Source organism: Typha latifolia, chromosome 2 (assembly GCF_019914945.1).
Source record: "Typha latifolia isolate L0001 chromosome 2, TyphaL0001v2, whole genome shotgun sequence".
Taxonomy (NCBI): Eukaryota; Viridiplantae; Streptophyta; class Magnoliopsida; order Poales; family Typhaceae; genus Typha; species Typha latifolia.
The window spans coordinates 4553540-4579546 of record NC_133087.1 but is presented as its reverse complement, the minus strand read 5'-3'; the positions used below and the strand labels follow the sequence as shown (position 1 = coordinate 4579546).

The window sequence follows — 26007 nt, the reverse complement described above, 5'->3', positions numbered from 1 at the left end:
AATGGAAGTGCGATTTGGAGTTCGCAAGAAAATTGTACGAGGGAAAGGGGTTGCCCATCTTTTCAAGACCAGCGCCTCCGGTACTCTACGATAATTACTAATTTTTTTAATCTTTTTTAATTTACGATAATTAGTATTTCTGCGAGGATAAGAATACAATGCATGAAAAGTTTTTTAAAAAAAAAAATAGAGAGAGGCAGCACAATTCATTTGGATGATTAGAAAAGAGGGATCCGAGAATTATTTGACACAAGTTTTATACTTAACTATATTAAAACATAACTATAAATAAAAAAAATATTAAATTTGAGATCACCCAGAATATAATAATAAAATAGGTCCTAACAAATTCACAAATTTGCCGTGTTATGTTCCTCGAGTTATTCTTTTTAATTATTTAAGAACTCAAAAATTAAATATGAGCCACACAAATGATCAACTTTCTCTTAGATATAGATATACTTAAGCTTTATTAAACTTTAGCTAATATACTAAATTATTTAGACAATTTAAAGTTACCTGTAACCTCCTTAGTTTGGACGGCGCCAGTGTGTGGGACTAAATCCTCTTACTATAGAACGGCTCATTCCAACGTGAAACCATTAATTAAACGAGCATCCAAAGCCTATTGTACAAGCCCAGCAATTGATTCCGGCCCAACTTAATACAACCCAATTCACTTTCCCAAGCCTAAAGGCTAAAACCCTCTTCCTAATTTTTCCCCACCTCCAACTCTCCTTAAACCCCCGGTCGCCGCCTTCTTCCACCTCCCACCACTTAAAATGGCTCATCTCAGGCTCCTCCTCCACCACTCTCGCCGCCACTTCCTCAAACCCCCACTTCCCTCTCCAGTTCGCCAATTCCTCGAACCATTCTCCTCCTCCTCCTCTCCAATCAAACCCGTCTCTTACCCCATCAAGCCCAAAGATCCATCGGAAGAAGACCACCAAGAACCTCCCGAATCGATCTCTCCTCCTCGCCCGCTGAGAAGGCAAAGACCCGACCCGAGACCTCAGGAATCCGCTCTGGACCCCGGATCCCGGCCCTGGACCCGCGAGGACGCCCGGTTCGTTAAGGATGCGCCGGTGATCTCGCCGGTGTCGTATCCGAGCAGGGTGGCGCCGTTGCCGGAGGATAGGGTGGCGGAGGAGAAGGACGTGGAGGAGGAGGAGATAAGGTTCAGGAGAGGCGAGGAGGAGCAGCTGCGGAGAGAGGCGAGGCGGATCGAGTCAGATGGTAGAGGGAGGAGCTTCTTTGGGATTCCAGAGGAGGAGAAGGTTCCTTATCCGACGATAATTAAGGTGGAGAAGAGGCCGCAGAAGGTTGCCATGGATCTCGTGGAGGCTATCCGAGAAGTCAAGGTCAGCTTATCATGCGTTTGCTTTTGGTTGTTGATTGTGCTAATGAGATGTTTGTCATTATTACTCCGTGATATTGTTGAACTGTGCTCTATATAAATGGTGGTTAGGAACATATGTTTGCATAACTGCAAGAGAGAGAAGGATTGTTCATAACTTTCAGACTTTTAGTATATGGTAGTCACAGGATTACATTTGGTCTTATGTTTATATTTATACAAGATTGTGAGGGTTTATTTCAGGTCCTATTAATTTTGTCTTCCTTGGATTTTGACTGTGTTGGTATTAAATGCTATTGGAACATGGAAGTACGATGGTGTCATAAATCATGGAATGCACAAAGTGGTGTTTGTGGTTTTTGAGAAGTCATGCATCTATAAATCAAGGGTTTCTTTTGACTAATATAGTATCAGAGTTAGTGACCTATGTTGAAAAATCTGAAATTTTGAAGAGGGTTATTTGTAAAGTAGGGGTAATATAGAAGCAATAATTCAAATATATTGATAAGTGAGGGCTTAGAAGAGCAATAAGGGAGAACATAAGAAAAGGAATATTTAGAGAAAGAGAAGAAAGGAGAATCTTGGAAATAGAAAGAAGGGAAAGAGAGGACCAGTAAATTATCATTTATTTTATTGTTCAAAATATGAAAAGAAGTATAGTGGGGAGTTCCTTTTTGAGGACCAAACAATACCGTAGTTCCTCCTAATCTAAGTCTGCAAGTGCACAAAGCCATTCCGGGATGAAAGAAAGCGAAGTCATTCTGAAGTGGTTGAACACCTTACATAGAATATTCTAGAGCTCTCTTTTATGTTGTAAATACTTGGTGCATGTTAACGGTCTTATATTTTCTCTTTAAAGATATATCATAGGGATCTACATAATGGATAATAGCACAAAATTTCAGGATTATTGAAGTATAATAAAGATCATGTGATTGTTGTTGTCTTTGTATCTTTGAGGTTATCAATGTAATACAATATTCACTGATGATATCTACTGAGGATGGAAAGACAGATGTTAGTTTCCAAGGAGAGTATTGAAAGAAACTGGGAAAGTTACATTCCTGCCACTGCTTTGTAACTCACTTGGAAAAGGTAACAAAAGCCTCTTATCATTGATCAAGCTACAATGTGAATATGTGATTGATAATTGAGTTTTCAAGTCTGTCTCCCCTAAAGTTTGTTTCGAGACTGGATAGAGGCAAACAAATAGATAGATAAGAAAAAGAAAGAAGAAAATGCAAAAAGAATATTTAGTTGAATATCTAAATTTTCATGTTCTTCTCTATTAAGGACTTCCCTTTTGTTCAAATGCTCCTATAATGTACTGCCTATTCTTATGTAATTAAGTTTCAATGTTTCTTCTATAGTTAGTCGTGAATATGGTTCTCACTGTTATTTTATGGTTCTAGCTATTTTTCAGGCCAATGCAAAGCGAAATTTCATTGAAACGGTTGAAGCTCATGTAAATTTGGGTGTGGATCCACGTCGAGGTGACCAGGTCTGCTATGTCTTTTTGAATGTTTGCCATGCCTCTGTTCAATTTAATTAATTAATTGATACATTTGCTTATGGATGCGCTATATAGCATCTACTAGCAACATTTGCATGTTTATGTAATACAGCAATAGTGTATTGTGAATCACATTTTATGGAGACACCAACTATTTCATAGTTATCCGATACAACATCGATACATATCAGATATAGCTGAAAGAGTATCTTAACTTTAACATTACGATATGGCGTGGATAAGTCTTGATATGGCACCGACACAGTGGGATACAACTAGCATACATTTTTAAATTCGTTTCGGGTTTAGTGGATTGGGTTCAAAGCATAAATAATTCTCTACCCATTAATCCATTTAACTACCCATTAAGGGATAAATACAATTGAATTGAAAAGTCTTTTAACCCTTATGTTAATTAAATTGAGAGGAGAAACATCTTAGCCTCCATTTTACTCTCTCACACTTCGATAACAGAGAGCTTATGCGGCTCCAACACGTGATTAGCATTGGCAATGGTGGAAGGCTTGCCACAGACGCAGATGGAAGCCCCGCAAGGGTGATGACAAGGCTCGTGAGGGATGGTGGTATCCTCCCTATCTCTCTTTCCTCTCTCTTGGTCGCCGAGTCCTCCATCATCCTCCTCTCACCTCCATCTACTATTGATGGACAATTTTTTGTAGCTTCATCTGCACTCCTCTACCAACTCATCGACTTCCTTTTCTCTTCATCCGAACCCCTTGTTGACCACAAGATGAAGAAGACATCTGTATTTTTTTTTCCTTTTTCTCTGCCTTTGGCACCATTCTTTTTTTTTTCAGTACAAGCAACATGTTAGTCATAAAATGCTTTGGTATTTGTATAGGGTTTGCATAAAAATGCTTTGATATTAGTCATAAAATATTTTAATTGATGTGTTGTATTGTGGTGTTAAAATGCTTTGATGTTATAAAAATTAACTATTGATAGTATGAGTTCCAATGGTAGTGGTGATACTACCGTCACAAATGATAATTCTCTTCTTTAAAAATATGCGATCAAAAGATGCGAGAAAAAGGAGGAAGTACTACATTTATCTATAAATATATAATGGTTTTTATTACAGGGTTAAGAATGGAATCACATATTGCCCTAAAGACGATGGTCAGCATCTTACAAAGATGAAAATGATTGTAGATTAGACAAAGTTGAGAAACAAAAACTCATTCCCTTACCAAAATAAACTCAATTCTCATCCTCTAGTGTGTCCTTAGGAGAATCTTTAAACCTAGAAAGAGGAGTGCAACTAGAGAAACGTGTTTGGAGAAGTCTTTCAATTTAACTATTTGTAATCAATTACATTGCAAAATTATTAGATTGTTTAACTTAGTCGAGTTAATTTTTCAGTTTACTAAGAATCCATATTATTAATCAGATATTCGGTTATTTGTCTCTTGGATATGATATGCTTAGAACCACATTACTCCAATAGAAAAAGACAAGCATTAAAAGATTATTGGACTCTATTAAGAGTACTAGAAAGGAAAAACTAATATAAATATTTTCACTCTTTCAATCATTCTATTCTACATCTCATAAATTAAATGGGCACAAGGTTTATCAGCGTCAGCTAACCTTAGGATCTCATAAATAGGTTTAGTAAAACATAATATATATTTAATTTTGCCCCACAAATTGTGCTTTTCCTACATGATATCTCTATAGGAATTTCGATATCACTAATAACTGTTGTTTGCAATCTATGTTTGATCATTTTGAATCTCCCAAGGTCAAAATAATTGAGGCAAAATGAACATTCAAAACAACAAGCAATTTCAAATTTAAAAAAATTTATTGAAAATGATAAATCACATAGATTATTGTATGATAAAGTTTTTGATGCACATCACCCCTAGCTACAACAAATATCTAATTGCACTCAATAAAAATTATCTCATTCCTCTCAATGTTTTTTGCTACACAAATATCTTTAATGCAAGGTTGAGTATACGAGCAATATATAATGTCTTGAAATATGAAAATACTGAGCCTCTATAAGCATCCCCATTGGCTTATAGAAAAAGGCATTATCAATAATGACTTGTACCATATTTTGTGCTCCAACCTATTTAATTACTTTGTTGATTACGCCGAATGTAAAAATATTATCTTATATTCCCCCTCAGAGTTTATAGCTCTCAAAAACCTGAAATCACTCTTAGTCACTGTCGAAATAATAAGTGACATTCTTTGTGCATCTGTCTAGCCATCACAGACAATCTTACCCTTTTTTCCTCTCAATTTCCCCTTAATGTGCTCTAATAACCTTTTAATATTTGCATTTTCTTGTTGAAGGAGCGTGATTATCAATATATTATATTCAGGAGGCAAATAATCTGATATTTGATTGCTAGCTGCAAGAGTATAGGACTTGACATAATATGAGTTCTTAGTAAGATAAAAAGGTAATTCGGCAAAGTAGGACATTCTAACAATTTTATAATGTAATGGATAAAGAGAAACCATATCAAATGATTTCTCAAGAGCTGTTTTTGCTATTGTTCATCTCGTCTTTGATTCAATGGTATATTAGAAGTGGTTCCAAAAGACATACCTAAAGAAATATGTTGAGCTGACTTTGACAATGTACTAGCATATGCATAGATTTTCTTATTTTTAACTTGGTCTCCTCCACAATCTTTTTCATCTCCCTGATATGAAGGCTATTTATAGGGCAATGTTTGATTTCACATCTACTATTTTGATCACATGTGCTTTCGCTCTATAGCAAAATTCTTTATACATCTTTCGATAATAATTGCATTGACCATATTGGCCAATCCGTTACGGCAGTACGAATCGGATCAAATACTTCAATCTATGACTTTAACATAAATAGATGCATTGATACAATAGAAGATAACAAAACGTAAACCCTAAACAAAGGTATTGATGCAATAGAAGATAACAGAGAAGGGATTGCTGGGCTGATGCAATTTAGAGAAGAAAACCTATGGAAAAGAGGGATTGATGCAATTCAACAACATAGAGAAGAAAACAAAACAGAAGTTAGTGAAAAAGAAAAGTGAAACTCCATGTAGGGAGGAGAAAGGGAGGAAGCCAAGGGAGGAGAAGAATAGAAGTACCTTCTATGAGAAGCTCGATGTCGAGAGAGGAAGACTGGCATTGATAGAGGAAAACTGATATGAGAAGGGTAGACTTGGAAAGAGCGTCATCAAGACAGAGAGCGTCATCCAGAGAGAGGAAAGGGTTTGCTGCGTCGTCAAGAGAAGAAGAACGCCATCGAGAGGCTAGGTCATCGTCACCATTAAGAGAGCTAGCACATGTCGTCGTAGCCGGTGAGAGAACAAGAGGGAGTGGTAGTCGATGCCCTATTTTTTTATCTTTTAATCTTAAGTAATAAGTCAAGGCTAACAAGTTCAAAATATAAAACCTACCAATATAACCAATAAATCTAGAATACGTACCAAATGTACATGACGGGCATGAAGAAGGCAGTGATAGAGTATGTGAAGGCGTGCGAGGTGTGCCAGCAAGCGAAGGCCACTCACTTAGGTTTGTTGGATTGCTACAACCCTTGCCGATTTCAGAGCTGGTTTGGAAGGATCAATGTTTTGAAAGGCGGCCGCGGATGGCGGGCGGTCATCCCACCGCCTAGCGCCTAGGCGGAAGGCGGGCGACAAGGCGGGTGACAAGGCGGTCTAGCATTTTTAATATAAAAAATTATAAATAAATAAATAAACATATATAATATACATAATCACAAATTCACAACCATAATAACATAAATACATAAATAGCAACAAGTTCTAAACCATAATAACATAATCATAATTCACAACCACAATAACATTACCACAATTCACAACTATAATAACATAAATACATAATCAAAGATTCAAAATTATCACAACCATAAGTTCCTAGCAACAAGTTCACAATCATAACAAAATAATATGATAAAACATATCAAAATTATAAGGTCCATAACAAATAACATATAATCAAAAATTCAAAATTATCAAGTTCATAACAAGTTCACAATTATAACATAAATGCCATCTTCTAATCTTCTTCACAATCTATGGGAGGAACTTCATCGACCAAAAGATTATCATCGGAATCATCATCAAATTCTAGCTCAACATCCTCCTCATCATCTGTTTCTTCATCCGACTCAATTAATTGCTCATCTAGAGAAGTGGAAGGAGTGCTACTAGTAGTAGCTTGAGTAGATCTAGTGCTCCTCCTTGATCTTAAATATTCTTCGGCTCCTGATGCTTCTGTCACCATCTCCCAAGTTAACCCTTCACCTGGAAAGACCTCTTGCTCTACATGATCATTATCCAACCATTCCCTTGCATTATTTCTTTTTTTTTGCTTATTTGGATCCTTCTTTTTCGCTATCTTTCGATCCTTCATTCTTGCATTAAATTGTACATAAATAAGATCATTTAGCCTCTTCACTTCCAATCTATTTCTCTTCTTTGAATGAATCTGAAATCATCAAATCAAAGACTAAATCAATTTGATAATAAAATTCATCAATTTAGCTTAGTCAATACAATGATTAATGATATATTACCCATTCAAAGGAGCTCCAATTTCTTTCACATCCTGAGGAGCTACATGTTAAATTAAGAATCTTAACCGCCATACATTTCAAGTAGGGGGCAGCGGCTCCATATACACTCCACCAATGAGCTATAACCATAAAAATTAAAAAGTAACTTAGTAACATACGAAGAATAAAACTGTAAAAGACATGTTTTACACTTTTACAACATATGCTAATTAATAATTATTACCTGGGTTGAATTCATCATTGTTAACTTCTCTTGTTAATCTTGCTAGCGGTCTCCCAAATATCCCAGTGGCATCCTTATATGCTTTCATCTCCACATTTGAAATGTGAACTTGAATGGCTTGATCTGGATAAAAGTTCTCAATACAACTAAGAACACCATCCATTACATTAAAGTCAGTCTCCATCTCATCCAAATCTCTATAAAAATAGTATGGATTTAAGTAATATGCAGCAGCGTGGAGATGCGTATCAAGCTTTCCATTTGTGTAGTGATCAATTGCATCTAGAAAAGGCTTGGAAGATGTCTCATTATTATTGAAAATATTCTTTATTTCTTTCTTGACATCTTTCAATCCACCATATATGAATCCCATTGGTGGCTTTCTTTCACCATCAACAACTCGTAGCAACTTCACCAAAGGAGTGAATACTTTAACTGCTAATGACACTTGCCTCCAAAATTGGTTATTGAGGATAGTAGAATAAACCCTCTTTCCTTTCGCAGTTTTTGACCATTTGCAACTTAAAAATTCATCGGAAGTAAACATAAGCCTTAATTTTTCTTTCTTCTCCAAAAGATCGTAATGTGAGAAATGAAGTGGCAAATCTTGTAACCAGGGTCTCACGATCTTCCTTTTTTGTGTAAAGCGACGCATCAAACTCAATGTTTTGTGATGTCCATAAATGAACACAGTGATTTCCCTTCCACGTTCAATTGAACCCCTAATCCTTCCTTCCTTTGATATCATCTCTAACATCAAATCTATACAGTGGGCAGCACAAGATGTCCAATATATACGAGGATAATTTTGCTTTAGCAACCGTGCAGCTGCTAAATTAGCAGCAGCATTATCACTCACAACTTGAAGTACATTTTCCTCTCCCACTTCCTTGATACCCTCAACAATAATATTGTGAATGTATTCACCGTATGTGAATCTTTAGAGCAATCAAGCGAACGTAGAAAACTAACCCCTGACTCACAATTGACACATAAATTCATAATGCTTCTTCCTTTTCGATTTGTCCAAGCGTCAGTTAAAATGGAGTAGCCATTTTTCTTCCATGCAGCTCTATGGTTCTCCAAATCATCATTTGTTTTAGCCACTTGCTTCTTCAAAAGTGGCTCACGTAACTCATGCATAGTTGCCGGCTTGAACCCCGGACCATACTGACCAACTGCTTCTATCAAAACATGAAATGATTTATCAGTTACAACATTAAAGGGAATGCCACACTTATAAACCCAATGAGCTAAGTACATTAGCACTCTATCTCTTTGTTCTTTTGCAAAAGTATCTTTTATACTTGTCTGTACCATCTTCCCCCGCTCTCTAATTGAAACTTCTGGATCAATAGATGTGTATTTGTCTAAAGGACCTCTACTTCTTGGCCTTTTACTTCCAACTTCTAAAATTTCTGGATCTTTCTTTTCTCCAAATATATTTACTTCCGCTCTCAATTCTGCTTCCTCTTTTGATTTATCCTCCTTTCTCCTTTTGTTGCCCTCTATATGCTCTTTAATAGCTTTTTTTGCCTCATCTGTAGCTTTTGGACAAGGCGCAACATCACCTCTAACATGAGCAATATGCTTCTTGAATCTACTAATTCCTCCCTTAGTAACCTTCCCACAAAATCTACATTTCACCGTATTGGCATCAATTTTATTTGAAAGGTATCCATATTGTCACCCTGGATCATTGGAGCCAACAGGCACAAAAAATTCAGATGAAGTTGACCCAACCACAGACGGTGTTTGAGAGGAATTAGTGGTCATATTTGACTATCTGTATTCTGTAATGAAATTGGGGAAAAAACAAATATGATTGATAATTCATAATTCACATTTCAGATTTAAAAATAGTAATTAATTATTGTTTTACCTTCTCCAGTAAAACAGATAGTAAGATATTTAGTTATTTACTAATTATTGATTACTAATTTACTCTCTAGTTAATACTTAATAACTTAATCCAGTAATTCACTAATTCAAAAGAAATGTTAGAGACAGATTAACACTAAAAATTAACTCACTGTTAAATCTTAATCTATAATCTTAATTTCTGAATTAATTAGAGGAATTAAGAAATAAGAAACAAAGAAAAAAATATTATCAGACAATTACTGAATTAATTTCTGAATCAAATAATTAACAATCTTAATTAACAGAATTAAAGAAAAAATAGAAGAAATGAGGAACTAAGTAATAAGAAATAGAGAAAAACTGAAAAACATATTATCACTTATCAGATAGTTACTAAATTAATTTATGAATTAAGTAATTAACAATCATTAACAGATTAGTAGATTACTAATTAACATTCAAGTATTCAATAGATTAGCGAGAAACGAGAGAAAAACTAATTGAACTAGAGGAATTAACTAGAGGAATTAAGTAATAAGAAACACTGAAACAGAGAAAAACTAAAAAATATATTATCAGATAATTACTAAATTAATTTCTGAATTAAGTAATTAACCATCATTAACAGATGAAGTGATTAACTAATTAACGAACATATTATCATTATTATCAGATAATCACTAAGTAACTAATAGATTAAGATTTACCTACTTTAGACAGAATTGAAAATTAAAAAAAAAATTAACTACTTCGGTGTGAGACAGTGAAACTGTGAGAGAGGAGTGAGAGAGAGAGAGAGAAGGAGAGAGTGAGAGAGAGTGAGATTGTGTGTGTGAGAGAGAGAGAGGGGCCCATACCTCTGCAGCGAGAGCAGGCGCAGCGAGAGCGGGCGCAGTGAGAGAGAGGGCACAGCGAGAGCGGACGCAGTGAGAGAGAGGGCGCAACGAGAGAGAGATTAGGGATTTAGGGATTTTAGTGAGAGAGAGAGAGGGCGCAGCGAGCAGCGAGAGAGAGAGATTATTGGTTAAGTTTTTTTAGTGGATATTGGATAATCCGATCCACTATAGAAAAACCCAATAAGGCGGGTTTGGCGGGCCGAAGTGCCAACCCGCCTTATCGGGCCGCGCGGCCTGGTAGCGCCTTTTGGCGCTCAGGCGGCCCGCCAATGCGGCAAACCGCCTTCTACGAGCGCCAGGCGGAGTGGCGGGGCGGCCGGTGCGCCGCCCCGCCATGGCGGCCGCCTTTTCCGCTTTTCAATACATTGGGAAGGATATTTCCATGAATTTCATTGAGGGGTTTCCAGTAGTACAGAGATACTCTGTCAAATTTGTTGTGGTAGACAGGCTGAGCAAGTGTGCCCACCTCTCAGCCTTTGGTGCACCCATTTAGGCAAAGATTGTAGCAGAGGTGTTTGTACGCAATGTCAGCAAGTTCCATGGCATGTCACATTCTATAGTCTCAGATAGGGTTTTTTCTTCATTAGTGACTTTTGAATGAAGTACTAAATGCTATAAGTGACCTGGTTGGACCTCGGCTCAGTCTACCATCCGCATTCCAATGGCCGACCAAGGTGGTGAACTGGAGGCATCGAGCAATATTTTTGCTGCTTTATGAGAGAGTGACCTAGGAAATTGCTCGATTTTTTTCCCTATGCAAGGGTCCTACACCATTGCCTTTCACACTAGCATCCAGATGACTTCCTTTGAGGCAGTGTATGGTAGACCACCCCTTTCACACTAGGAAATTGCTCGATTTTTTTCCCTAGGCAGGGGTCCTACACCATTGCCCTTTGAGGCAGTGTATGATAGACCACCCCTGACTCTGGAGACTTATGATCTCGTGGTGACTTCGGTGCGAACAAGGACGAACATTGAGATGACGGATCGAGATGACACCTTGAGGAGACTGAGGGCTCAAATTGCGGAGATGCAAAATCGTATAAAATAGATCTACGACCGTAGGCATCGTGAGCAAGAGTTTGTAGTCGGCGATCTAGTATTTGTGTGTGTTTAGCCTTGTTGACAGGTGACTTTGAGGCTGACGCACAACTTGAAACTATCGCACTGATATTTTGGGTCGTTTTGTGTGCTTGAATGACTAGGTCCAGTGGCGTACAGATTGGAGCTACTTGAGGGGTCCTATGTCCATTTGGTGTTCCATGTCTTAGTCCTGAGGGCTCGAGTTGGGACGGATCAGAATGTACGTGTTGACATGCTTGACCCGGTGGAGGAGACACACATAGTGGAGCCCATGAGGGTCCTGGCTAGGAGGCGACAATGTAGGGATGAGAGACTACAGACAGAGATTTTAGTAAAGTGGTTTGTTTGACACTCTGATGACGCTACATGGGAGATTGAGTCCGACATAGCTGAGTGATTTCTTGACTTCACACATTGAGAATAAGGTGACGGAAGCATCGTGGACTGTTATGACCCTGCTTAAGAGGGGTCTAGTTGGTCTATTTGGTTTGTTGAGTCCATTTCTATTTTCTGCATTATTTATTTTTGCACTTAGTTCACTCTAGTCATGTATTCTGCATTACTGTGTTTGAGTCACTTTTAAGTCATAGGTAGCCACTATATAGTGTGTGGCGAGCACCCAATTGGAGTCAATAAACATTTCCCTTAATTTCTCTTCATCTCTCTCTCTCTCTCTCTCTCTCTCTCTCTCTCTCACCTCCCTTCTCCAGCAGTTGGCAGCGCCCAAGGCTAACCAAGCTTCACCGGCTGGCCCTTTTCTCCCTCATCTGAACTCTTCTCCCTACCCTGGTCTAGACATTCGTTCCCCTCCTCTAGTCACCTAGCAACCTCAGCTTCTCCTACATCTACCACAGCTTCCTCCATCAAGTCACTACCCATTGCTGCTGCTGCCATTACTGCAGTTGTAGCTACAGCTCCCTCCTCCCCTAACTCCACCTCTCTTCCCTTCCTCTTTCACCCCCACAGACCTAACTCCACATTAGCCTTCACCCACCACTATTATGACCCAACAACCACTACTCAGCCCAGCTCCACCACAGCTTAGCTGCAAGAAGCCAAGAACCATGCTCCACAACCCCCGTGTGCCACCTTCCTTCACCTACAACCATGACAATTTGGCTAGTAAAATTAATGTTTTGCATCTTCAATAGTTTTGGCATGTCCAGAATGTCCCATTAGGCCTCTAGTATGCAATTTTCGAATTAAGAATTCCCTTAAAGATCTGGGAAGACATAGCTTTCGATATCTAAATAGATGGCCATCCTGCATTATAAAACCATATATTTCACAAGTCATTTCATCGATTAGCAAATTGTAAATTTCATGAAATTCCAAAGACACCTTAATCTTATCAAATCCCGTTCTACACTCATCTTTGAAAAAAGGGCCATGTGATGACTAAGTGCATTGTCATCTTTGTTCTTAGCCTCAGATTTATATTGGAGAGTTATGTATAGTCTTGGAGAAACTCAATATGTTTACCGTGTCTTGCATTAAGCTTTTTCTAGGAGTTGATGTACCGAAGGGCCTATGGTTAGAAAAAATAATAAATTCTTGTGGGAGTAAATAGTGCCTCTAATAACGAAGTGGCTGAACCACTGTATAGAATTCCTTATTATAGGTGGTATATTGCTGCCTTGTTTTATTCAGTTTCTTAGTAAAGTAGGCAGCCGAATAACCTTGTTTAGACATTCATTTTATTTTGGTAAGAGGAACTTGTCTAGATATAGCTTTTCTTATTCTCAACTTGGCCTCTTCCACAATCTCTCATGTTCCATAATCCCTTTCATAAGTAAGATGCCAATCATTCACCTTAGTGCTTTATTTGATTACACACCCAAATATTTTCAGCAAAATGTACTTTGACCCTGTAATAAGAACAACTGTATGTTTGTAAATAATACTTATTATTAAAATCTAGTATTAGCTCCTTTTTCTCCAATCTTCTCTAGTTTGGCCACCTACTTTTAAGGAGAATTATCATTAGTAGCCATAGTATCACAATTATTGGTGAAATTGATATTTTTACTAGTCATTTTTTGTGATAATATAATATAAAGCATTTTAAATTTTTTAACACAACAATACAACAGAGTAATTGAAATCTTTTATGCACTTGCAAATTAACATCAAAGCATGTTATGCAAACCCTATGCTAAGTTACTAACATCAAAGCATTTGCAGACTAACATTTTTCTTTTGTTACAGGCTACTTATAATATAATACGAAAGCATTTTATGCAAACCCTATACTATCATATTTCTTTTACTGCAACCAACTTCAAGAAGAAAAAAAAAATGTCTTCCTCGTGTTGTAGTCAGCAAAGGGAAGAGGGGGAGAGAAGAGGGAGTCGATGGAAGAGTGAAGGGATGTTGTAGAAAACTATTGTCAATTGTAGTCAGAGAGGATTGAAGGGTGGTGGAAGATTTGGAGAGAGAGAGAGAGACTGTTGTAGACCTTCTGGTGTTGCCATCTCTTCTTCCGTGAGGGATGAGTGGTGCAATCCTTCCACCATTGGAGCATGATAGAGGAAAAGGGAGGCTAGGTCCTTTTTCCTCTCAATTCAATTAAAGTGACAAGTGTTATAGACTTTCCAATTCAGTTGTGTTTAACCCTTAAACAGATTAATGGGTGGAGACTTATTTTGCTTTGTTCCATGCTCGCTAAACCCAAAATTAACATAAAAGCTTACTTGTCATACTATTGTCATATCAGAACGAATCCACGTCATATCAAAAAAATTAAAAATTCAGATACTCTTTCGACCTTATCTGATACATATCAGAGCCGTATTTATATCCAATATGTGACAGGTACACGTGTGGCACCGACAGGAAGAATCCATGTTTCATGGAGTACTATTAATGGGCAGATGACTAGGGGATTTACTTTACATTTCTGCTATGTTTTCTAAGCATATAAATGTTTTCACCTTATTGATTTTAACATTGTTCTCATGGTAGTACAGATGGTCCGTGGTGCTCTAACACTTCCTCATGGTACTGGGAAGGTACATTCTATGTGTCATTGTTAGTTCTCTAGTAGTTTATATTTATGAGCTTTTTAAAGTGATATTTGATATTCATATGCTATCATTCTTTTAAGACTGTTAGGGTAGCTGTATTTGCTGAAGGTGCTGCAGCAGATGAAGCTAGAGCTGCTGGAGCTGATGTAGTTGGTGGCGATGAACTTATCGAGGAAATAAAACTTGGTACTAAATATGTTTGCATGATAATTTATTGATTTCTATTACTTTTTGGTCATTTTCCCGTATTAGAGCTATTCAAGCAGGTCCTCTTCATTCTTTGTCATGATGCATGACCAGTTTGCATGTTTACTCTCTAAATTTTCATAGAACTTGGATGATTTATCTTAATTTTGATAAACTGCACAGTATGGTATGTATACTGTTGATGTTGCTGGATCATAACCCTAACATTACATTCATTGTATCTGAAAAATTCTGTGCCACTTGTCCACCTATTGCTAGATGTGCAAGCCCTCTTTCCTTATGCCATTCAAACATCTAGGGTATATCTGCCTATAGTCTATCAATCCTTTTTCACTTTCAAATTGATAATTTGCAGGTGGTGGCAAGCTTAACTTTGATAAGTGTATAGCAACTCCAATGTTTATGCCTCGTCTTTCCAAGGTTAGTATTTGAAGTCTGAGGCAGTTATTTAGTACTTTGTTCTATTTGCTACATCTTTCCATCATTTTCCTTACAGTTCTCTTATATCAGGTGGCTAGGATCCTTGGTCCCCGTGGTTTGATGCCGAATCCTAAAGTGAGTTTTTCTATTCGAAGGTCTTGTCAAACATGTTTTAATTATGCCTCTGTAATAGGTATCTTCTTTATACAGCTAGGATCTGTGACAAGTGATGTTTCTGGAGCAGTAAAGGAGGCAAAATGCGGTCGGATTGATTTTAAACTTGACAAAACTGCTATAGTGCATGTAGGCCTTGGGAAGGTATGATATCAACTTTCATGCAAATTCAAGGTAGCTTACTTAGCTACTGTATATTAGACTGAAGTTGAAAGATACATCTATGTGATAGTAGAGCTCCTAGAATGTGAGATTTAATGATTTTATCTTGTGAATATATGTGGGCAAAATCTTTATTGCTACATGGAATGTGATCTTGCAAGCACGTGTATCGTAGAAATCCAGTAGCAACTATTCATGATGCATGTGATATCCTGTGTTCATATATTTTTAAGAAACAGGAGTTTGCTTTCTCTGTGGTACTAGTTTATTCTAACATTCTAAATTCGTTGACATATAAACCTTGAAGATATAGTTAATAGTTTGTCTTCTGAGTACATGGTTTGAAGGCTTGAAATAAGTCTAGCATGGTATATAATTGGATCTAGAGCACTATATATATGAGAACTCCAGATCATGATCCATATTTATGATTAGAATTCCAAAATGAGAAGAAGCAACAATAGATAGTTGGCATACATACATACTCTACTATAATTGTGTATTGGATTCCAAAGACATGTCATCAATTTACTGCTGCAGTATTCAAAAGTTCTCAGAGCTAGAAGTTTCAATTATTCTCTATATGCCTGTGCAGCTGTTGAACCAGGTTATACATTACTAGTTCTATTTATGTCATTTGCAGGTTAACTTTTCTGAGGACAACCTACGTGAAAATATTGGGGCTTTTGTACATGCTCTTTTGCTTGCAAAGCCTGTGGGTTTAAAGAAAAGTAAGTGGCATCATTTTGTGTTTGAAATCTGTTGTTTTTCAGTGTTCTATAAGTAGCAGTCTCATTTATATCGAATAGCATATTGTAATAATATCAAATTTCCATCATAAGGAATCAAAATTAGGCAATCTTTCAAACAAGTTATCATTCACATGTTTTTTTTCTTGGCAGCCTCCAAATATGCTGGGTACGTGAAGAACTTTACATTAAGTAGCACGGTAAGTAAAATAAGATAGTTTTAATCTTTTAATAAACTGATAGGTTAGTGTCCTTTATGTATGTGAAATAAACTTCTATCAGAGCTGGAATATGATTGTTTGAATTTTGAGTATTGAATCCTGATATATTTGGTAAATTATATAACCAGTGCATTTTACTATCTTGAGTCATTCTTCTGCTGTATCTAATGTAGTTGATCTTGCAGATGGGACCTGGATTTCCCATTTCCATACAGTCACTATCTGTGGCTGCAGATCACTACAACAAGGTGCAAGTTAAATAACAGTCATATAGTTTCCTGGCATTGAAGAGGAGCTTGACAGCCTCATGTGATGTATCAAACATCCATGTTCAGCCTATTTGAATAGGTTGTTTGAAGAGCACACAACATTTTTCTTTTGTTATCATGGCATTTTGAGGACCTGGTCTTCAGACAATAGTTACTTTTTGATGTTTCATTCAAGATTCGGAAATGCCTCTTCTAGCATTACAATAGCTATCATTGCTTCAAGTGTTATTGCGGAACTATGGCTGGTTGGCATGATCTGAGGTGCTAGGGCTTGTCCGTAGATTGTGGAATATTCTTTTCAGATTGCTCTTAAGCTATTTCTGTAAAGTATATATTTACTTATAGTGCATCCAAGGTAACTTAAATAAATCTTAGTCTTAAATTCGTCTTATGGTTTTATAATTTGCGGCAATTGCAGCTGCTAGATGTTGGATGGAGATGCAAATTCCTGAACTTTGTCTTATCTTTGTATAGTTTGTGTGGTAGTTGCATCTGCTAGATGTTGGAAGGAGATGCAAATTCCTGTGTTGGGTAATACAGCTGATATCATATCAAGCGATAATGCATCCTTTTCCATATACACATCTCTTTCTTTAGGTTGCTACGGTGTGTGGAATTATACTGCAGTATACCCCAAGTGTTGGAACTAAAGGTGAAATTGCATACTGCAGTACGTGAAATCTACTGGGACATGCTGAGTATCTCTAATATCTCTGAAATTAATTGTGTACTAAAGTTGTACAGTCCCTTTACTGGTTTTTTAGATTAAATTTTTGTAGTACTTTTGTGATCTCAGAGACTCCAAATGAGTAAGAGAATCTTATAAGCAACACCTTGCATTTCCTGGTTATTAATGTTTACTAGGGTAATGTAAGTGTGTTTTCATTTAATTGGGAGGCCAATCTCTCAGAAAAATGATAATTCTAGTCTGAGATATGATGTTATCATCATTATCACTAATATGATAACTATTATTACTCTCATTAATACTTGCAGGACTACCCCTTTTGACCTTCCAAGAAGGTTAGCCTGCGAAAAAAGAAAGCGGTAAGGATTGGGAAAAGATTGCCGACTCTAGAGAGTCAATAATGCTTATACCTACGTCGCTGAATAAGTATATACCTTGATGAGAATACTCACTTGGGCAGCTCAGCACAGCTTAGCTGCTATCCACAATACAGCGTAACACAAGTCAAACTTGGTAATATCTCTGTTAGCATATAGATTTGGTCGTACAATTGTACAATTGTGCAAAATTATCCAATTCAATCGGTTGATGTGAACTTTAAAATTTTGAAAAGACAACAGGAATATCTCTCTACTCCGCTGACTTTTGGGGGTTAGGTAATGAGTCAAAGCATTCCAATAAATTATCAGGAAAAGAATTGCATGATGCTCTTAACAAACTCTTTTAATTCGATGGTCAGGTTCTCTCCTAGCCATGCATTTGGTAAGAGTGACTTAGTGTGTACTTCTCCATTGGAGTTTGGCCGTGGTCAATTGTGATGCGTTTGCCGAAACTAAAGACGCATCTTGACCTCTTCTTTTTTCATTTATTAATTGTGACTTTCTTACTAAATATTTATTAATTGTGACTTTGCTAAAAGATTTCTAATTTATTAGGATAGTCTTGCATGATTTTGCCTCGCTTATACTTGATAATATGTATAAATAAACGCCTCTTCTCTTCTTGTTTCACCGGTGACGAAGCTTCGCGCAAGTGGAAGAGCAAATGTTGCTTACAACTGGCGACTTCTTGGCCCTTAGAATTTTTTTTATTTTACTTTTATGTCTGAAGTTGGACTTTTGTTGGGTTCTGGTCCATTATAATTTAGAAAAAGTTTACACTTTCCAATGTTTAACTGGCTGTCTGTGGATGTTTTGAGTTTTGACATTTTGCCAGTTTGGAGCGATCCATGCGCTGTTTTAACTGAACATGGGACTGCCATGCATCTTTTTCTTTCTTTTTTTATCCTCTTTTGGATGCATGATACATTATTTTTATTTTAATAATGGAAAACGTGACATCTCAGTTAAATCGCGTTAGAATTTGAATCAAGAATGCTCTTATAATATGAGCCTTTTTAGCTATACAGATCACATTGACGCATATATTATAAAACCCACTTAAAAGCTTATAAGTCACTTGATTATCTGACAAGCATTACTTAATAGGATAATCTTACCAAAGGATATCATGGCGCCCTTCTCTCCCTCTAAAATATTTATCAAATGCAATAGTAGCTTGACGTCTAGTGGATAAAATATATGATTTAATCTCTGCGTTAAGAAGTTGGCTAAAGTCGTCTTCCAGGCTGTGTACAATTAATTTGTTTACTAATTAATGCATTTCTTTCTTCTTTCAGAAAAGAAGAAGAAAAGGAAACAGAGTTCCATCTACAGCCAATCGAGTGGTCGACGTCGTGATCATATCGGTGTCATATTTATAAGTAATGTGACCAAATTTTCATTCATTTCAGAACATAACAACTACATATAAATATATCATAATATGGTATGAAGAACCAACAAACAACACAACACAACACACTCCCCTAAAGCCGTTACATTATTCAAGAACACAGTAGACCATGGTTTCCATGATCTAATTCTTCTTCTATTCAAGAACATCAGTTAATCTTCCTGCAGTTCAACCTAACCTCTCCAAATTTCCCAGTCAACGGGCTCAAGTTTCCCATCTTGATCATAGCCTTGGCAAAGTCCCCAGCAAACTTAGCTCCGTTGGTACTGTACTGCTTTACCAGTGAATCCTGAGACCCACCATTGAACAACTCCTGGTCCGAATGGAACAGCCCACGCTGACCAACCAAGTTCTGGTAGTACGCATTGTCGAATTTGACCGGGGTCTGGACGTCGAGAGGAGCCAGGTTTCTGTCGCCGCCGGTCCTCGGGCAAGTTTTCCTGCGGAGGGCCGCGAAGGTGGCGTTGATGTTGGTGTCGCCGCCGTTGATGCGGCTGCGGAAGAACTGGCATTGCCCTTGGCCGATGGTGTGCGCGCCGGAGAGCGCGGTCATGTCACGCGCGTTGAGGCCCTTGGCGGCGAACATGGAGATGAGGGTGGAGAGGTCGGAGCCTGGGCCAGGGAGGTTGCTGTTGGCCCCGTTGAGGCTCGCGGTGCGCGCGTCTCGGCGGCCTAATTGGACTGTCCATGACGGTCCCCCGAGCTGCAGCATTAATACAATAGTCAGATATATATATATATTGTTGGTTCATTATCTCATAGTTTAAGCATTTTGGTCAACTAATTATCTAGATAGTGGTTTCATTAATCCATCTTTGTTATATACTAACCAAGTTTACGCCATCGCGTGTGGCGAGGGCGAGGATGTCGGCGCACGAGACCGTCGCCTTGCAGGCAGCTTCGACTTTGGCTTTGATGGCATCGATGACTTCGAACCCGCGAGCTGAATTCGCATTCGGCCCAGCACTCTTCTCTCCAGTGAAGGTTGGTGTGTCATCAAGAAGGATTGAACCATCACAACCCTGCGGCCGGAGAAATATTAACAACACGTATATATAACCAACAATAGTTAGTATAGTGTAATTATAGTAGATATTAAGTAATGGAATACTATATATATATATATATATCTTACATTAACGAAGCAGTCGTGGAAGAAGAGGCGAAGAATGGAAGCGGCCATTCTTGGCTCCTTAGCTACTGCCTGAGCCATGGCAGATCGCACAATGGTTTGCACATTTGGGCAGGTGGAAGAATAGAAGTTGGCAGACAACTGCCCATGAGCAGCACTAGCAAGAAGAGCTAGGAGAGCAAGGGTGAGAAATCTATTAATGCAGAAGAAAGCCATGGCTAAGAACACCAAATGGGATAAGACGGGATGAGATGAGATCCTTAAGCTTGCCCTCATATATATAGTACTCTTGCATGCATGGGATAAATGCTTTTTTTTTATATGTGCGGATAATATGCTTGCTACGCAGGCTTTAGTTGACCAATTAACTTGTTTGTTTCTCAATTATAGCCTCCATGGCGGTGGTTTGAATAAGAAAGTTTGCAAGTCAAAGGAATAAGAACATGATGGTTGTCTATATTATATTATTATACAACTTGATACGCAATTAGCTCGATGCTCGCCTTCCGTATCGTTTTCTTAGCTGTCGCTTGGACTTTGTAAGCAATAATACAATTGATGTGATGCTATTTATCCCATCACTATAACAAAGGAGAAATCTTATCTCGATCCGTTTGACTCCACGTCAGTTCTTCGACTTTTGCCGCAGATAAAAGTAGGGAGTTTTGTAGAGCATGTGTTGTTAGATTTTTATTGTTTGCAATTATGTACAAGATAATCTAAGTGTTTTTATACATATATGATTATTTATACAAGTCTAAAAAGTATTTGTTTTGAAGAATTGCAAGATTAATGGATAAGAGTTTATAAGTTCACATCGCGTTCATATCGCGTTCATAGGGCGTTCACACAGATATAGAGCAGCGCTCACAAGCGCATTCGAATATGAGTGCATGTGTTCACACAGACAGAGAGTAGCGTTCACAAGCGCGTTCGAATGCGAGCACATGCGTTTGCACAAATAGAAACATCGCGTTCACAAGCGCGTTCGAACGCGAGCGCAAACGTTCGCACAGACAGAGAGTGTTGTTTTCTGCGCGCGTTTGAACGCAATCATGACCCGTTCGAATGCACCTAAGATCAAGTCAGGCCGTTCAAACGCACCCGGGCCGTGTTCGAACACAGCTACTAAGTTTGCAATTTTTGGACTTTCGTGAGTTCAGATAAGACTTAGGTTTGGCTCTATCTTGGAGATCTTATATAAGCATTATGATGCCCTAACTCTAAAGAGTTTGGTGAAGCAATTTTGAAGGAAACTTTTTGAGGCTACATTGTTTCTTCAACCAACAAGTTTCTACTCTTTTACAAGGCTTAATCTTTCATTTTAAGAATAATCTTGACTATCCTAAATAGGAGAGAGAGGTACCTTCTTTTTATTTATTTTATTTTTCTTTTATTAATATGAGCTCCTAGATTAAGTGGGTTAGTTAGACAATAGAAAGTAGCTCTCCGGATGACAACGTCTAATGGGCTACAATTACATCTAGTGCTTTTTTTAACATTTTGTATGATTCTTTTTTCTCACCATATTTACTGTAAGGTGATCCAAACGACATAAATATTAGAGAAATCAATCAAAAATATCTTATATTTTATCTTTATTACTATATATTATAAAAAAAGTAATCTAAGCTAACCCATATTACTAACTAATGGTGGATTATCATCTTTACCATAATAGATATTAATCATTCGCCACTGTAATTTGCTTTTAATATCTTAAAATGTTTTCTCGTTAGTTTTGTTAACAGTCGGCCATTACCATATAAATGAATTAAGCTAATTATCAATAAAATAACCTTATTACTCTTAACAAAAATTTAAAAAGTTAAGGTGAAAATAAAGGAGAACCAAAATAATTTTTATTTCATCAACTGCACAAACAAAACGAGACCGATATTAATGATACACATTGTTGTTCTATTATCTATCGGCTTAAATATTTTAGTTAACTAGTTATCTGAGATGATATGTGATATTAGAGAAGTCGCACGCACTACATTGTTATCTGCCATAATGGTACGTGTAGGAGCTGCACGTGAAGGCATGATATAAATTATTGGTTTAGATCTTGATCCATGTACTCTAACCAAAGATCTAAAACATAACGACGACCAAATGCAATAGTCGCTTAATGTCGATTCGAGAATGTCGTCTTCTCGGCCGTGTTAGAAATCGATTAAATTAAATTCATCAAAATCTAACATTAGATAGTCACGGGCGACGTTCTTAGGTGGCGATCCAGTCTACATCACTCTTTTAAGTATTAAGTACGTGTGTATATATATATATATATATAAACTCTCAAGCACTGCTGTCATGAAAGTTCTCTTGAATTTTCTAATCGCACTGGCTTCTGATTGTTACATTTGATCTTGTGCGTGTTATGGCAAGACGATTCAACGAAGAGAGTGTTCTCCTTCACTTATTATATATTATTACTCAATTTTTACTGTTTCCAAGTGAAAGATGATATATATCTACCTAATTAGGAATAATTTATAAAATTAATACTACTTTTCCAGACACAATACATTTGAACTTTTGTTGCTGTTAATAAGATCTATTTACTGCAATCATATGCTGTATGTGTATGCGTGCTCAACAGGTGTGTACATATACATACATACATACATAGATATATATATATATATATATTATATAAGATCGAGAATTTTATCAAAACATCATATATTTTTTATTATTTATATTTTATTATATAGATATTTATTATTTGATTTCTTGTATTTTAATTTTAATGCCTCAAAATTCTATGAGTGAATTTACCCTAACAACAGAGAGAATAGATAATATTCGTTTAATTTTATAAATAAAAATTTAGACTCTCTAAAATATCTCTTATTTTACGTTAAATTTGATTCCCCCTCTATTTTACTTTAACTTAAAAAATATTTAAGGATATTATAATTATTTTGCAGCTATAATTTGCTTCATATATATATATATAAGTATTAAAAATAAATTATAAGGTATAAATATTCATATGATATGATAAGTATTAATAATAATAATAAAAGAAAAACGTAGTGCATTTTTAAATATTTTCCTAAAAAGATATTATTGCTTACATAAACTTATATAAACAAAATTTGTCCACTGCAAATCTAAAATAGCCTTTATTTCTAACATACACTTTGCTCCATATTTACTAATGGAAATATAAGTAAAAGTATTTTGCAAGTCATTCTTCTAATTAGCAAACAGAATTCTATTTCCAAGAGTGGACTGAGAGGTTGTCGACATCTTAAGCATATACGTGTCATGGCCTCATGTCGCCAAATATTCACAGGTAATATAATCAAGTTTTGATTCATATCAAAACATGACAACAATACACAAAAAACAACAACCAACACACTCCCGTGGAGCCAATGCCGGCAAGTTACATTATTCAAGAACACAGATCCACAGAGCTAGAACTTGATTTCCAAGATCTGGCCACTGCTTCTCCTCGCCATGAAGTTCTATCGTCATCAGTTGGCCTTTCTGCAGTTCAACCTAACCTCTCCCTTTTTCCCAGTCAATGGGCTCAAATTTCCCATCTTAACCATAGCCTTAGCAAAGTCTGCGGCAAACTTAGCCCCATTGGTACTGTACTGCTTTACTAGTGAATCCTGAGACCCACCATTGAACAACTCCTGGTCCGAGTGGAACAGCCCACGCTGAGCAATCAAGTCTTGGTAGTACGCATTGTCGAATTTAATCGGGGTCTGGGCGTCGAGTGGAGCGAGGTTTTTAATGCCGCCGGAACTCGGACACGTTTTCTTGCGGAGCACCGCGAACTTGGAGTCGATGTTGGTGTCGCCGCCGTGGACGCGGTTGCGGAAGAACTGGCACTGCGCTTGGCCTATGGTGTGCGCGCCGGAGAGCACGGTCATGTCGCTCGCGCTGAGGCCCTTGGCGGCGAACATGGAGATGAGGGTGGAGAGGTCGGAGCCTGGGCCCGGGAGGTTGGCGTTTGCGCCTTTCTGGTTCGCGGTGAGCGAGTCGCGCCGGCCTAATTGGACTGTCCATGATGGCCCTCCGAGCTGCAGCAACAACATGACTGTTTGTTAGACATGTTTTGCTAAGAGTTGGGTTGGGTCTTTCACATGATATAAAGAGTTTTCCACATAAATCTTTGTAACTATTATTGTTTTATTCTCTTTGATAATTTGACGAAATTGTTCACACATAAAGTGCGAGTATCTTACTCCGCACAACAGTCAATTATCAACCATCTTAAGATTTTTTTTATTAACTGATTATCCTTTTCAGAGGGATAAGTTTTATATTTTATATTTTTGATATTCTAAAACTCCTCTCATTTCTGAACTGAACACTGAACTAAGAATTTTTATGAGCTCAATGAGTGGGTGAAGAAATTTTATATTTTTAAGTAAAGATAAACATAACAGAAATTTAAATTCATGACTTCAGGACGCCAACTGCTCTAAAAATTTAAATTATTAAACAACGATAAATTTTTATATTCTAAAAAACCAAGATTATATATATATATATATATATATATATATATAATTTATGATACTAACCAAGTTTACGCCATCGCGTGTGGCGAGTGCGAGGATGTCGGCGCACGAGACCGTCGCCTTGCAGGCAGCTTCGACTTTCGCTTTGATGGCATCGATGACTTCGAAGCCGCGAGCCGATTTCGCGTTCGGCGCAGCATTCTTCTCGCTCTTAAAGGTTGGTGCGTCATCAAGAAGGATCGACCCATCACAACCCTGCGGGAGAATATATAATTAACATCAGTTAGTTAAGAGTAACGCTACTTGATTAATGTAATTATAGTAGACATCAAATAATGGAATGCTATATATCCTACATCAACGAAGCAGTCGTGGAAGAAGAGGCGAAGGATGGAAGCTGCCATTCTTGACTCCTTTGCTACTGCCTTAGCCATGGCAGATCGCACAATGGTCTGTAGGTCTGGACAGGTGGTAGAATAAAAGTTAGCAGACAACTTTCCATGAGCAGCACTGGCAAGAAGAGATAAGATAGCAAGGGTGAGAAAGCTATTAGAGAAGCAAGCCATGGCTAAGTGCACTAAATGGGATAATTAAGATGGGATGAGATGAGATGTTTGCTTTGGCCTCTTATATATATATATATATATATATATATATATAGTAGTTTTCTTGCATGCATGGAATATGCCACGGGGACTTTATTTGACCAAGTTGTTTCTAAATTATGACATCTATGGTGGTGGTTTTTGAAGAAGAAAATATAAAAGGCAATGTTTTTGTTTAGTATACGACTTGATATATACATTAGATAGAAGGAATCTTTTTAGCGTCGTTTCCTTCGGTCTCGCATGACTCGGTTAGAAATAAACATTGATATTATTGTTCTTATTCCATGACGATCATATGCCGATTTCAACAGACAAAATTATCTCTTTTTTACTCCAACGTCATATCTTAGATTTTCGCTGTGGCGGAAAGTAAGCGAATTTTGTAGAGCATAAGATACATCCATGCCTTCGATTAGGATAGCAGCCCACGTTGCATTATTTGATTCAATAGTGTTTTGATAAAGATATTTTAAAATTAATATAGTTGATTGAAATTATTTATTGATCGATATCGCTACGTAGGTGCATGCTTCGTTGACAACTCATC

General features: G+C 37.3%; 4 protein-coding genes across 4 annotated transcripts; 1 reads left to right on the top strand and 3 right to left on the bottom strand.

The window, feature by feature from the left end:
• The first annotated feature begins 73 nt into the window (after window positions 1-73).
• Window positions 74-17114, top strand: LOC140782826 (uncharacterized). The gene is made up of 10 exons (XM_073129628.1): window positions 74-1361; window positions 2781-2858; window positions 14487-14528; window positions 14624-14729; window positions 15106-15170; window positions 15261-15305; window positions 15381-15488; window positions 16150-16237; window positions 16409-16455; window positions 16662-17114. The coding sequence occupies exons 1-10, from the start codon at window positions 783-785 to the stop codon at window positions 16737-16739; spliced, it is 1236 nt and encodes a 411-aa protein (XP_072985729.1). The 5' UTR covers window positions 74-782; the 3' UTR covers window positions 16740-17114.
• On the bottom strand, window positions 6933-9299 carry LOC140781310 (uncharacterized). The gene is made up of 3 exons (XM_073127245.1): window positions 7676-9299; window positions 7453-7571; window positions 6933-7364 (listed from the first exon to the last, which is right to left on the bottom strand). Exons 1-3 carry the CDS (start codon window positions 8430-8432, stop codon window positions 6933-6935), a joined length of 1308 nt encoding a protein of 435 aa, XP_072983346.1. The 5' UTR covers window positions 8433-9299.
• Window positions 17115-19188: 2074 nt separating the features above from the next.
• Window positions 19189-20601, bottom strand: LOC140781131 (peroxidase P7-like). Its single transcript, XM_073126945.1, has 3 exons — window positions 20363-20601; window positions 20058-20249; window positions 19189-19930 (listed from the first exon to the last, which is right to left on the bottom strand). Exons 1-3 carry the CDS (start codon window positions 20573-20575, stop codon window positions 19376-19378), a joined length of 960 nt encoding a protein of 319 aa, XP_072983046.1. The 5' UTR covers window positions 20576-20601; the 3' UTR covers window positions 19189-19375.
• Window positions 20602-23573: 2972 nt separating this feature from the next.
• LOC140781132 (peroxidase P7-like) lies at window positions 23574-25470 on the bottom strand. The gene is made up of 3 exons (XM_073126946.1): window positions 25209-25470; window positions 24916-25107; window positions 23574-24408 (listed from the first exon to the last, which is right to left on the bottom strand). The coding sequence occupies exons 1-3, from the start codon at window positions 25416-25418 to the stop codon at window positions 23854-23856; spliced, it is 957 nt and encodes a 318-aa protein (XP_072983047.1). The 5' UTR covers window positions 25419-25470; the 3' UTR covers window positions 23574-23853.
• Between the last annotated feature and the right edge of the window lie 537 nt (window positions 25471-26007).

Bases quoted from the DNA above. Each gene is read 5' to 3' on its own strand.
- LOC140782826 (XM_073129628.1), top strand. From the start codon at position 783: ATGGCTCATCTCAGGCTCCTCCTCCACCACTCTCGCCGCCACTTCCTC. The intron at 15,171-15,260 runs GTTAGTATTTGA...CTCTTATATCAG, and splicing joins TTATGCCTCGTCTTTCCAAG to GTGGCTAGGATCCTTGGTCC. The intron at 15,489-16,149 runs GTATGATATCAA...TGTCATTTGCAG, and splicing joins TGCATGTAGGCCTTGGGAAG to GTTAACTTTTCTGAGGACAA.
- LOC140781310 (XM_073127245.1), bottom strand. From the start codon at position 8,432: ATGTTAGAGATGATATCAAAGGAAGGAAGGATTAGGGGTTCAATTGAA. The intron at 7,572-7,675 runs GTAATAATTATT...TTATGGTTATAG, and splicing joins CAATGATGAATTCAACCCAG to CTCATTGGTGGAGTGTATAT. The intron at 7,365-7,452 runs GTAATATATCAT...TGATGATTTCAG, and splicing joins ATTGGAGCTCCTTTGAATGG to ATTCATTCAAAGAAGAGAAA.
- LOC140781131 (XM_073126945.1), bottom strand. From the start codon at position 20,575: ATGGCTTTCTTCTGCATTAATAGATTTCTCACCCTTGCTCTCCTAGCT. The intron at 20,250-20,362 runs GTAAGATATATA...CTCCGGCCGCAG, and splicing joins TCCACGACTGCTTCGTTAAT to GGTTGTGATGGTTCAATCCT. The intron at 19,931-20,057 runs GTTAGTATATAA...TTAATGCTGCAG, and splicing joins CACGCGATGGCGTAAACTTG to CTCGGGGGACCGTCATGGAC.
- LOC140781132 (XM_073126946.1), bottom strand. From the start codon at position 25,418: ATGGCTTGCTTCTCTAATAGCTTTCTCACCCTTGCTATCTTATCTCTT. The intron at 25,108-25,208 runs GTAGGATATATA...ATTCTCCCGCAG, and splicing joins TCCACGACTGCTTCGTTGAT to GGTTGTGATGGGTCGATCCT. The intron at 24,409-24,915 runs GTTAGTATCATA...TTGTTGCTGCAG, and splicing joins CACGCGATGGCGTAAACTTG to CTCGGAGGGCCATCATGGAC.